Raw genomic sequence first — 13,390 nt, 5'->3', positions numbered from 1 at the left:
AAGGGGAGTTAAGGGAACTTAAATAAATTTGAATCTCACAGTGGTATGATCAGATTGTGAGAGTACTAGAATAATAAATCAATCATGTATTTTGTTAGAAAAATATATTTTTTAAAACATCTCTATTTAAAAAGTAATTTTGTTAGGAGCTAATACTAGAAAATATTTTGGGAGAAAAACTAAGAGGGATTAAATTATTTTTTTAAAATCAATTTTGCTATGTTTGTTTAAATTTAATTTTATTTATTCATTCATTTATTTTAATTTGACTAGAGAGAGAGACAGAGGGAGAGAGAGGGAAAGTGAGAAAGCAAGCCACCAGGTCAGGGGCTCAAACTGTGGTCGGCCATGTGGGAGTGTCCAGCACCTTAACCAGCATGCCACTGCTGGCCCCCAAGAGGAATTAAATTCTGCGAGTCAAAGCTTGTTGCATTTGTTCAAAAGGCAATTGAGTGGTATAACGATCATGTCAATTTTCGGGTTTCCTGTTTTAATGGAGCTTTTTAACGTTTTGGAGTAGTGCTGTGCAGTGGGAAAGCTCTTCTCTGTTCGGTGTGGCCTTCGTAAGCCCCTGTCCCAGTCCCTGCTCATGACTGTCCTGCTGTGCTCCCCTGTCCGTTTACCCTGTGACTTGAGCTCTGCCGTCCTCGCTGAGTTAGCTGACTCTGCCGTGCTCAGGGTATTTACGTTGCTTGGTTTGGCTTTGTTGGCTCCTCAGGTTATCCTACCTTGCGGATAGAGAAGAACGACTTGAGAAGTGTCACTCTTTTGGAGGCCAAAGCCAAGGTGAAGGACATAGCGATATCCCGGGAGAGGGTAACCCTGAAAGATGTACTCCAAGAAGGTATTTATTATCTCAGTCGTTTTCCAAGTAAGACTTCATGTTATCACGTAAAACGTTGTTTCGTTCATATCGTTTTAAAAATTTATCTCAGTTTGCGTCTTAAGGATAAGAAACAGTACACAACTTACTTGTTTTATGAAAGTGAATTTTCATTTTCCCTTTCTTTTAGACTTTAACGTGCCTTACAGAGCTTTGCTACAGTTACTTGACTTTCAAGTGTGTTAAAGCATATTTGTGAGTGAGCGTTACCTTAAAGATATAATTTGCATTTAGTTCTTTTTTAAATGAGCACGACCTAGCAGATCTCTGAAATATTCTAAGTCATGTTCTCTGACAGAGAGCAGGTGGGGTTATAGCAGAAGGAACGTGCATGGGTTTTGGAGTTAGACTCAGGCATTTCCTCGATTTATTACCTGTTTGGCCTTGGAGAAATGACTAAATGTTTTGATCTTCACGCTCCTCTTCTGTAAAATTTATTCATTTTCAGTGACCATTTCATTAGGAATTGCAAAATGGTTAATAAAATTTTCATAGTTCATTACTAACTTTCTTTCCCCCCAAAAGACTGTAAGGTTTCTTCTTACAGTAAGGGTGTGAGGAGGAGAGACGGACGTTAGTTTTCCTGTCTGTTTACAGCACAGACCACTGCGTGATCGCAGACGTAGGATGTCTCTGCAAGCAGGCAGCAGGCAGTGCTGCCGTGGGCACCCGCTGGGCGTTTGTCATCCAGCTCGGTTCTGAGGCTGAGACCATCTGGAAGTCCGGACCTGCAGGACTTCTGACTGACTGGTCACAAGTTGGGTTTCCATGACCACGTCTTGCTGAGCTGAGAGTAGACGCGTGCTTACTGGTTCCTTACCTAGAGTAACCTGAAGAGTACAGACGCAGAGAGACGCAGGGCCAGGTCCTCCCAGCGAGGAGCGCTCTCTCCGTGCAGTGGGCTCGTGTCCTCGCGGCACACGAGGGCCCTTCCTGTGAGGCTCCGTGCGTGCGGCTCTAGAAGCGCTCCAAACCCTGCCCCTTGGGCTTTCCGTGGAGACACCATTGCACAGGCATGGCCGTCGTGGACAGCCTTGCGGGGAGGGCTTGGAGTACCGAGGGCGCGAGCTGAGGTGGGCAGACAGCGGGGAAACCAGCACGGCCTCTGACACAGGTTGGCCCTGACCCTCTGAGCACGTTCCTTCCTCTCAGGAAAGGGCCCGACCCCTTCTGGATGAGGGTCTTCGTTTCTTTTATGAGTAGAATTCAAGACAGAAGGTGGAGAAAGAGTAGAGTGTTTCAGTTTCTGGGCCCTGACCTGGAAAACGTTAGGAACCAAAAGCCAACCAGCATTCCTGAGCCAGGAACTGGACACAACCCTGTGTTTTTGACCGAGGGAGCTTCGTAGAACACACGGCAAACGTATATTATGAAAAGTATGCATAGATTTCAGAAATGTTTTTACAGCGAATTAACTCATGCTTTCATTCCATTTTTTATGAATTTCTCGAAATCTCCATGTGTATTACCGTATCACAAAGAGTTTTTATGAACACATTTTTCCAGTGGCCTGAGAAGCTTAAGTGGCTTATCTGATACTTTCTAAGTAGAAAGTGATAGAAGGATTAGAAACCAGGGCTGTTGGATTCCAAGGCTATATCCCCTGGCCTTCTCTTGACGCTCCTGTTTTTGAGCTCTGCGGGGTGAGCTGTTCGCCTTTCATCAGGGTCCTGAGGCTGAGCTGTAAATGCCTTTGTGGGCCCATTCTGCGCTCTAGCACACTGCCCGTATCATTGGTTTACTTGGGGTGATTCAGAAAAATTCTCTTATACTTAGTATAGCTATCGCGCTTAGAAAACCAAGATGTTTCGTAGTTACAAAGAAGTAACAGTTATTAGCAGCCAAAGATTTTGATCTTTTTACTCTAAGGTCAGAGTAATGCTTTGATCACCTGTGCCCTTGTTATGCTTGTTTTAGATTATATTTTCCCAGAAAGTTTCATACCGTACTTTTACGAAGGTTATCATATGGTCTCATAATTATTATTTTTCCTTTTAGGTACTTTTGGGCGTATTTTTCATGGAATTTTAGTAGATGAAAAGGATCCAAATAAAGAAAAACAGGCATTTGTAAAAACAGTTAAAGGTAGGATTTTTTTGCCATACTATTTTCTTAATGCTTCCTGTCTCAGGCGGCTCGTATGAGCAGAATTCTCTCTCAGTTTCTCAGTGTGCACACATCGTATTGCATTTCTAACACAGGGTCTCTCAGCTCTCCTGCCGCAACCTCCCAGGTAGCAGGGACTGCAGAGTGCCCGCTCATGAGGCTTTAGGGTGGCCAGGGGCACTGGGGCCTCCTGTGTGGCTTCAGCCTGCCACGTAGCCACGTCCACCTGTGTGCACGGCCCCGGCTGCTGTGCACGGCCCCGTCTGCTGTGCACCTGACCTCCCGATTCGGCCTGCTCTGTTAGTTTAGTTCACTCGGTGCTTTTAGCTGTGTGCGTTGTTCTCATTAGGTAAAGAAGATCGGAATGTGATGAATTCAGACATTTATTGGGTGCTGTTCAGGCTGCTAGCTGAACTGCATCCACTTAACTTCATTCTTCTATCTGATGCGTGGTTTTTCTAGAGAAGTCCTTTGGTACCTTCTCTTTTACCCCCTTAGACAACGTCACGAGTTTTCATCTCCTGATACTGAGGGCTAGAAAGTAAGAATTAACACGACCCCAGGCCCTTAGTGCCTCACGTTTTAATAACTAGCCACCATTTACCTTTCCTCGTCCCCTTCTTCCCTTGTGATGCTTTAGGAAATGCCCGTGGGGTGTGTATGTGTGTGAGGGTGGGTGTGTGTGTAAGGGTGTATGTGTGTGTGTATGCGTGTGTGTGTGTGTGTGTGTGTGTGTTGATATATTTTGCAGGAATAGCCATAGTTGGGATTGTTGTACCTAGGGATCATTTAAATTTTTCATATTGTCAGATTGTTCTTGAAAGTATAGCAGTAATTTAGATTTTCACCAGCAGAATATCTTTTTACACATATTTTTCCTTTGGGCCATCTTTTGAAATGTGATGTTACTGATTTATATAAAAAGTATTAAATTAGAGATTCCCCATCAAAATACTACAACATTATTTATATGTGGCTCATTCTGTAATAAATTAGCAAATCTTTTAAAACTTAGAATTTTTGATATTTGATATCTGTTATTTGTAAAAGCTTAAAAAATGCTTAGTTAAATCTATTTCATTTTGAGAGAAGGAAAAATGTGTTGATTTATAGGGCGCTTAATGTCTGTTGGTGTCTGATATAGGTAGAAATGACAAAGTAATTTCTTCTTTTTTTTGGGAGAGATTTTTGCTATAGGGCACATGCACTTGCCAGAAAGAGAGGCAGAAAGCCAGAAATCACCTCGGGGGGCGGGGGTGGAGTGAGGGGATGGCCACGCTGCAATCACTTCTCCTCCATTCTCCTCTCGGGATCTTGGGCATGCATGCACACGCGCCCAGCATGAGTTTAAGCCATCAGGTCCGGGACTCGAACCGCAGTCAGCTACATGGGAGTCCAGCGACATAGCCATTACACCAACTGCTGGTCCCCATTATTTATTATTTTAAAGAGAGACTTTTGCTGTAGGGTACATGTACTCACCAGAGAGACAGACAGAGATAGAAAGTGAAAAACCACCCCCCAGGGATGACCACACCGCAATCCATTCTCCTTCATTCTCCTCTTGGGATTTTAAGCACACACCCACACATGGCTTGAGTTGCAATCCACGGGGTCCGGGACTCAAACCACAGTTGGCCATGTGGGAGTCCAGCAATGTGACCAGTCCGCCATCTGCTGGTCCCTAAAGTAAGTTATTTCTTAGTGAGAGAGAACGTGGGGTGGTGATTGAAAAAGAGAGAGGTATTTTTAGCAGGGTCTCCCCTCTGGGCTCCTCTACCCCAGCCTCCCAGTGGACATGAACAGCACTGCACCTGGTCTGTTTGGGCTGGTCCAGTTTCGAACCTGACTGCCACGTGGTTCAGCCTTGTGTAGGGACTCCCTGCTGCTGGGCCGCGATGTTAATTCTGAAAAACAAATTCAACACGCTGCAGAAACTGAGGGGAAAATTACTCAGTTTTAGTTGTAGGAAATGACAACATTTTATAAGGTTTACAGAGTTAATTTATAAGGACCATGTTTCTAAATTTACTTAACAGAATCATGGAACACATGAAGGGTTTGTTTCTTGTTTCTAAAAAGTTGGGTTTTACCAGACTAGCAGATACAGTCTTTGGAATTTAATTGACCTTAATTTAGTAAAATTACTTGTTTTAAGACTACTGCAAATACATACACATATCCATTTATCTCTTCTAAACAAATGGTTTAATGTACTGGTTTGTTCAGTATTTTATTTACCCACCCCTTCCCAGCCCCAAAAACACTTCTAAAGTTCTGGTAAATTATCTGCCTAGTTAATATTTAAGTTAAGCTCCAGGAGATGTTCTGAGGCTAGTTTGTATACTACTTTTGGTAAATGTAAAACTCAAACCATAATGACGAAGCAACTGCCTTTGTTACTTTTTCCACTTTATTAGGAAAACATTTCCCCTTAATTCTGTTACTCCAGACTGCCATAGGGTATGGACAGTTTAGAACTGGCCTATTGCTGACTCGTCTTAAGTGAATTTTGAACAGAGAATTGGGTTGGTTTAGGTTGGGAGGGGTGAAGAAAGGAAGTAGTGATAGGGAGACACAGCGCAGGTGCCGGGACTGTCTCACAAGATAGGGTTTCTCTCTCCGTGTACACTCGAGCTACAGCCACGTGGTATTTTCTTCACCGTAACCACCACCACCACCACCCCCCCACACACACACAACTGTATAGCATTTTCTCTGAGGCGAGCGGAAATAAGAAAAAGCACAGTGCGTCCTAAAAAAAAAACAAAAAATCTGGTATTCTGTCTTCCTCAGTTGTGTTGATAAATGGCCAGCAAGTCTATGAGGAAGGATCAGAGGAATGTTTAGCCTACATACTTGTGTTGCAGGATATTTCTTCAAGGACATCTGGCTTCCCTTTAATTAATAGGCTCTGAGTTTGTAAACTGACATAGCTATAAAATGCTAGGAACTGTTATTTCCATTGTAGTAGCTAGTTATCAACTGCCAGTCTTTGTTGGTTAATAGGTTAAGTAACAATCCTGGTTGGCTGTCCATCTTTCTCACTCCTTGAAACATAGTTATCTATTGGTCATCACCACAGGCCCCTGTGGGATCAAACACTGATTATTCTGGTCTACCTTGCTGTTTGCTATGGTCCTTTTACCCACATTGCCTCTGATATGTAAGTGCCACCACCTAGTCTCTGCCATTTAGAAACTTTTACCAGCAAGTAGGAAAACCAGTTCCATGCCACTGTCTTCTACTGTCAACCCTGAAATACTGAGCTCTCTCACTCATGGGTTCCTCCTGTCTTAGTAAAGAAAGTATCCTCTGGGCTTTTCAAGGAAATAGAATCAGGTGGGTTCTCCTGTCTTAAATTAAAAATCTAGTCAAAATTTCCTCATGTGGAGCCATTGGACCCTTACTTTAATACTATTCCAAAGCATTCCTACTATCCCCATATTACCTTGTATGCTTCAAAATGTCACCTCAAAACTATACTAGAATTGGCTCCAGAAGCCCTTGCCAAAATGCTGAATCACAAGATGTTCCCATATCAGTAAAATTTCCTGTATTAGTCTTATATTCCACCACCACCACCACCCCCCCCCACACACACAACTGTATAGCATTTTCTCTGAGGCGAGCGGAAATAAGAAAAAGCACAGTGCGTCCTCAGCTAGGCTGTGGTCATGCTTTGCTTGGGGCCAGAGGAAGCGCTTGACCAGGGTCCTCACCTCACGGTTGCTGGAGAAATAGCTCCACGTGACTGAGCATCTCTGAGATGGACTCTTCTAGAATACTGTCTTGTGTTTTATCGTAACCACATAGAGCTGACGAAGCCCTGTGTGCTTCGTTACATGCTGCATGACCTTCAGAGTAAACTAGGGGAAGAAGTTTTTTTAGAGAACATTGACTTTCATCTTCAGATGTCAACAGGAATTTGGAATTTGGCTTTTTTTAAAAAAGTCATCATTTTGTACAGAGTCTTAATGGATCCTCTAATATAAATTTCCAGAGATTGACGTTAGAGCACTGATTCATACACAGTAAATATCGTGAAATTGAATTGTAGAAAATAAATGTATCACTTTAGGGTGGTTGACATTAAGTTCTTTTTTCTTTTATGGTTGCTAAATTTTTGCAGCTTTGGAAATAAGCAAGTGAATTTTTTTTTCTCATTTTGTGCTCTGTTGTCATTTTTAGAATATGTTATTTTATTGTACCCATTTCAAATTCCTTCTTTAAGATAGGCTTTTTACTATTTAAAATGGAAAGAGTAGGACTAGACTGATAAAGGTATCCAGGAAAATGAGTTTTTCTTACTAAATGGATGAAGTGTTTTTTTTACTCCAATTGAAAATTTGTTTCTTTCCCTTCTTAAGTTTATTCGTTCTGTGAAAAAGACAGAAATGGGTACCGTGACAGGGCCTCGTGCGGTTACCCACTCCCAGTCTCGGCCGGCCTGGTCACAAGCACACGCTCCTGTGCCCAGCATGCTCAGCAAAGTCCCAGGGCCTTTCCCGGGGTCCAGTCGTGTTAACACTCCGCCACTGCCCGGCTCCTGAACGTTTCCTTCGTTATCATCTGGTGCGCGCCACTCGCTTAATAGAACATGCTCATCAAAGTTACCTTGAAGAATGTGTAAAATCACATATCCTGAAATGACCTTTACTGTACTTGGGTCTTACCAACCAGGCAGGGGTCTCCAGCGATTACTGGTTTCAGTCCTAGAAAGCTCCTACTAGCCCCAGTAGGTCTGGTCAGAATTTCCTTGGAACTTACATAGGTTACAGAAAGAATCACAGAGGCACACAGACACACCCTGCCATTTGCTGCATGACCCCACATTTAAACAGTTGTAGACAGTTACCGGAGTTCATTATAGCAGACATTGGATGCAGCCCTTTTTCAGATGCCCCGTCTGGACTGTTCCAAGTCCTTGCTTTGTGTCCACCCGTTCACTTTCCTCTGGAAGGCTGGGGGAAGAGAAGCGCCTGGGGGGTTGGGGGGCGCTGATGGAGCAAGCAGCGGCAGAGGGCGAGGCAGGGAGGGGGTTAGAGTGGCTGGACTTGGAAGTAAATGCAGTTTGAGTTTCTCACCTTTTTTTCCTTTTACTGTATTGGCCAGGAGCTTTATAAATTATTACTACTATTTGTTCTTTTGACATGCAGATTAGTTACTGATTTCTTTGAAAATGTTAAGATTTTTTTTTTTTGGGGAGAGATTTTCACTGTAGGGCGCGTGCGCTCGCCAGACAGACAGAGAGAGACATAGAGACAGAAAGCGAGAAATCACCCCCCAGGGGGGATGGTCACGCCGCAATCCCTTCTCCTCCATTCTCCTCTCGGGATCCTGGGCACGCACGCACACATGCCCGGCGTGAGTTTTAAGCCACCGGGTCCGGGACACGAACCGCGGTCGACCACGTGGGAGTCCAGCAACATAGCCATTACGCTAACTGCTGGTTCCCAAGAATGTTTTTATACTCTGAAATTTTTTTATATTTAAAAGTTATTTTTAAGAAACTCAACTCCGGGCCAGCAGGTGACATGGTGGTTAAGGTATTAGATTCCCACATAGGTGACCACAGTTTGAGTCCTGGACACAGTAGCTTGAAAATCATTTTCCCAAGAAGAAAATGGAGAAGAAGGGATTGCGGTGTGGCCATCTCTCCCAGGGAGTGATTTCTCATTTTCCCTCTGTCTCTCTGGCAAGCTCATGCACCCTATGGCAAAAACCTTAAAAACAAAATAAACAGACAAAAACTCATTTTCAGTTGTATAATGGAGGGATACTGTTCACTTACTAGCACTGTCCTTCCCAAGTCTTGTAGGAATCCCTCTACACTGTAAAATAGAGGTTACTATGGAGTAGAGATCCATGTGGCTTTATACAGATATTTGATGGCTTGGAGGTAATACACTAAAGAAAGGTACTGATAAATTACATGCATTTGCTTAAAAACTGGCTTAAAAGTCAGTTTTAGTTCTGTTTTGTTATTTTGTACCAAAAACCGTAAGTGTAGAAGCTAAACATAAAATGGAATAATCATATCCTAATTTGGGCTATTACGATTAATTTTCTATTACTTTAATGTTAATAAATTTTCTATTAATTTAATGTTAGTGCTTTTCTTTGGTTTTAACCACAGAGAGGCAAGAAGAAGAAAATAATAAAATGGACCATAACATCCAGTGAATATACCTATGTGGTTTTTTTTTTTTTTGGCCAGAGGTGTGTATGCTCACAGTAGTGGAGGGGACTGAGAAAGCACCCTCTTGAGCTTGGTCCTGCTGCAACCCCTCTCCTTCATGCTCCCTCCTGTTGGGGGATTTGGGTGTGCATGCCCCGACACCTGGGCTGCTCCTCAAGCCACCAGGTCTGGGATGGAGCTGAGCTTTCAGCCATGAGGATCTAGTCACCTTAATCTCTGTGCCACCAGGTGGTCCCCCGTGGTCACTTTTTATAGTATTATGTGTGCAAAGTTAAAAGAATAAATAGGAGTTGGCTCCATGGCTTGGTGGTTAAGGCAGTTGCATCCCACATGGCTGGCCTCACAGTCTGAGTCCCAGGCCTGGCAGCCTAAGAGGCACACTGGGTACATGTGTGCCCCAAATCCCAAAAGGAGGGAGAAATGGAGGGATTGGGTGTTTGTAAGGAATGGGCTGACCACATAAGAAAATAGAAATATAGAGCCTTTATTGGGAACGCTCCCAGATGAGGTTCACTAGTGTGACAGAGAAGCAGAGAGGGGGCCAGAGAAGTTGCGCCCTAGGGTGGGGTTTAGCGATTATTATAAGGGTAGGGAGGGGGAGTGTCTCAGAGGAAACAGTCCATGTATGGTAAAGGCGTAGGGGGAGAGCAGACTGCTGTGCCACGTAAGGTCTGGTGTCGTGCACAGAGTGGAGTGCCATGCGCAGAGTAGAGCACCGTGTGCAGAGTGGAGTGCCGTGCGCAGAGTAGAACCCTGTGTGTAGAGTGGAGTGCCGTGTTGTGCAGAGTGGAGCGCCGTGTGCAGAGTGGAGCGCCGTGTGCAGAGTGGAACCCCATGTGCAGAGTGGAGTGCCGTGTGCAGAGTGGAGCGCCATGCGCTGAGTAGAGCGCCATGTGCAGAGTGGAGCGCCGTGTGCAGAGTGGAGCGCCATGTGCAGAATAGAACCCTGTGTGCAGAGTGGAGCGCTGTGTGCAGAGTGGAGCGCCGTGTGCAGAGTGGAGCACCGTGTGCTACATCTGGGTTAGATCTGAGCACAGCGCAGGTCTGAAGACTAGATCCGGGTTGCATCAGCCGACTAGGGCGTGGCATCCAACCCCCACATCCAAGCCGCCCAGGCCTCGGCCTAACAGTGTGACCATGTCTTATGGTGGGAGGGGGATGCCATCTCCCTGTCCCTCTGTCTCTGCCTCTCTGGCAGCCACACATGCACTCTGGCAAAAATTAGAAACAAAAAGTATAAACAGAACAGAGATACAAAACTTATATTTTCTCATCTCTACAAGTAACCTCCATAAACAGTTTATTACGATACTTGACATGAGTAAGAAAACTCAAATACATCTAATTTTTCTAATGATTGTTTTTGAAACATCTGATCGCACAAAGGCTGTACCTTGCTTTTAAAAATCTAACATACCTTAGAGATCTTCTTCTGTCAATGTGTAGACACCTCTCTCTCTCCCTCTCTCCCTCTCTCCCTCTCTCTCTCTCTCTCTCTCTGTTGTTTGTAAACAGGCTCTTGCTGTATTGCAGTCTTCCTAACTGAGCCTCCAAATAAGTGAGCCACATGCTGGCTGAACCCGCAGTCCTCCGCCTCAGCCTTCCGAGGAGCTGGGACTCTCCGTGCGCTCCACCGCAGCTGGCTTTTATCTTATTTTTAGAAAGTATCCACATAGTATTTCTATGTGCCACTTTAATTAGTTCTCAGTTGATGAGTACTTTGTGTTAGGGTGGTCTTTGTCACAGGCCACTCAAGAATTTACAAACTCAGGGGACCAGCAGTTAGCATAATGGCTATGTCACTGGACTCCCACGTAGTTGACCACAGTTCGCGTCCCGGACCCGGTGACTTAAACTCACGCCGGGCGCGCGCGTGTGTGTGTGTGTGTGTGTGTGCCCGAGATCCCGAGAGGAGAATAGAGGAGATGGGATTGCAGCGTGGCCATCCCCCCTGGGGGGTGATTTCTCGCTTTCTGTCTATGTCTGTCTGGCGAGTGCACGCGCCCTATGGCAAAAACCTCTTCAAAAAAAAAAAAAGAATTTACAAACTCAGAAAGAAAGCAAATAGAAAAGTTTTCTTCACTCTCTTAAAGAGGAAAGGGTCCAGATGGAACTGTGAGGCCCTGAAGGGTGGGGCTAGCTGGCCCTCCTCCACCTAGGCTGCTCTGTTATCTCTGGGTGTCCTGTGGACCACTTCAATCTGCCCTTTATTTGGTTGGTTGTTGGTTTTTGGCATCAGCAAACGATGGCTCTCACTCTCCATGTCTGAAGGCAGTAACTTAGAGACACACGTCAGCCCTCCACACTGAGGTCTAAGAGGGGCTACTAGATCCAGTACTTGAACCACGGACTGCCATGGAGTCCAGAGCCTTGACTGCTGTGCCACCTGCTGGCCCCCGTAGCAGAGTCTTAGTAGTGGGATTCTGTGTAGTTTAGAATTTCGTTACATGCTTCTTCCCTCGCCCACCAAAGGGGATGTCAACGAGCTTGTTTCTGTTACTGGATGGGGGAGCTGAATCCAAATTCTCAGCTCTTTAGGTCTGGATCTCTAATGTTAGAGACCTGCCCTGAGATGCAGAATGAAAAAACAAACAAACAAACAAACATAAGTGAAGTAGAAACAGAGAAATTTTGAGGGCCAGCAGGTGGCATGATGATTAAGGCACTGGACTCCCATATGGCTAGCTGTGGTTGGAGACCTGGACCTGGAGGGCTGCTTCCTCTCTCTCTCTCCCCCCCCTCCCTCTGTCTCTCTCCCTCTCTCTCTCCTGAGCTCACATGCCCTATAGAAAATTTAGAAAAATAATAATAAATACAATTAACTAAATAATTCTTTAAGAAACATTTTAATAGAAAAGATTTTTTTACAGAAAAGAAACACACTCCCATCCCAAAAGGTGCATGAGGAGACAGCTGCCAGAGGAGGGCAGCTGCACCGGGCGTGGGGTTGGCGTCACCGTGCCGTGGGTCCGGTCGCACACACTTAGGAGGGGCGGCCTGGTCTGTCCCTGCGGCTGCTTCCTGTGCTCCAGTCCGCAGGCTTCCACCCGCACTTGGGCACTCCTTCAGGAAAGGAACCCCAGGGAGCTGATTACACGGTCACACAGGCCCGGTGTGGACGTGGAAGGTGTGCGCGTCCCTGTCAGGTTCTTGCCCCTGTGGGAATTAGGATGTTGACCAAGCAGCTCAGTGCAGCGGATGGCAGGATGGAAGACAGCAGCTCTCCCCACGTTTCTGTCTGGAAAAGTCCAGAAGTAAATTGAGGGAGTGGAGAGAGTAGAGCAGGAATTGAGGCTCCTTGGGGCAAACGGGCCATGTGCTGAAAGACCAAGCAGAGGCCTGACCGCCTACTCTCCAGGGGCAAAGCTGCCCACCCCTGGACAGGGCAGGCTGTTACCCATGTGCAGCTGAGACAAAGGCTTGGAGCGGCACCGTGCCGTGGGTCCGGTCGCACACGCTTAGGAGGGGCGGCCTGGTCTGTCCCTGCGGCTGCTTCCTGTGCTCCAGTCCGCAGGCTTCCACCCGCACTTGGGCACTCCTTCAGGAAAGGAACCCCAGGGAGCTGATTACACGGTCACGCAGGCCCGGTGTGGACGTGGAAGGTGTGTGCGTCCCTGTCAGATTCTTGCCCCTGTAGGAATTAGGATCAGCCAGGCAGCTCAGAGCTCAGTGAGTCGGAATGACAGGAGGGAAGACGGCAGCTTTCCCTCCTTCTTTTCTTTTTTATTTTTTAAAAAGAGTTTAAAAAGCTTAGAATAATAAAGAAATAAAATAGATCAGCTTCCCCTTACTGGTGCCAGGGAGCTGGTGGGAGGGACGAGCCCCTGGAGTGTCTGTGTCCCCCACAAACTGCGTTTGAAGAGGCAGGGGCCCTGCCCCATCCCATGGCTGCCTGTCCCTCTCTGCTGTCTCCCAGTGACATGTCCACCTGCTTCTGTCCGGACTGGCAGATCGCTGACTTGCTTGTCTCTTTCATTCTGACAGGCACGTGGGGTCTCCTAGTTTAGCTTGCACTTCTGTAGTGAGGCTGAGAGTCATTTTATACTTTTCTTGGCCATTTTTTTTCTTGTCTCAGTCAACCGTGTGTGTGCTCTCCCTCCTTTTCAGCTTGCTTTCTGTATGAGCACTTTAAAGAAGGAGAAAAATAAAATAGCCCCTCCTGTGCCTTACGTTACATCTTTTTAAAAGCCTGTTATTAC

At 45.7% G+C, this 13,390-nt stretch overlaps 1 protein-coding gene across 3 annotated transcripts in view; it reads left to right on the top strand.

The window, feature by feature from the left end:
• Positions 1 to 13,390, top strand: part of RYK (receptor like tyrosine kinase) — a 69,110-nt gene that overhangs the window by 33,106 nt on the left and 22,614 nt on the right. For 2 of the 3 annotated variants that reach the window (XM_014592997.2, XM_014592998.2), the window contains 2 exons: positions 710 to 844; positions 2,882 to 2,968. In XM_014592997.2, coding sequence (XP_014448483.1) covers positions 710 to 844; positions 2,882 to 2,968 — 222 coding nt within the window. The remainder of the gene's footprint in view (positions 1 to 709; positions 845 to 2,881; positions 2,969 to 13,390) is intronic. The other variant, XM_006161852.3, reaches the window with a different exon arrangement.

The sequence above is a fragment of the Tupaia chinensis genome, unplaced genomic scaffold (assembly GCF_000334495.1).
Source record: "Tupaia chinensis unplaced genomic scaffold, TupChi_1.0 Scaffold139245_1, whole genome shotgun sequence".
Classification (NCBI taxonomy): Eukaryota; Metazoa; Chordata; class Mammalia; order Scandentia; family Tupaiidae; genus Tupaia; species Tupaia belangeri.
This window is presented reverse-complemented; position numbering and strand designations above follow the sequence as displayed.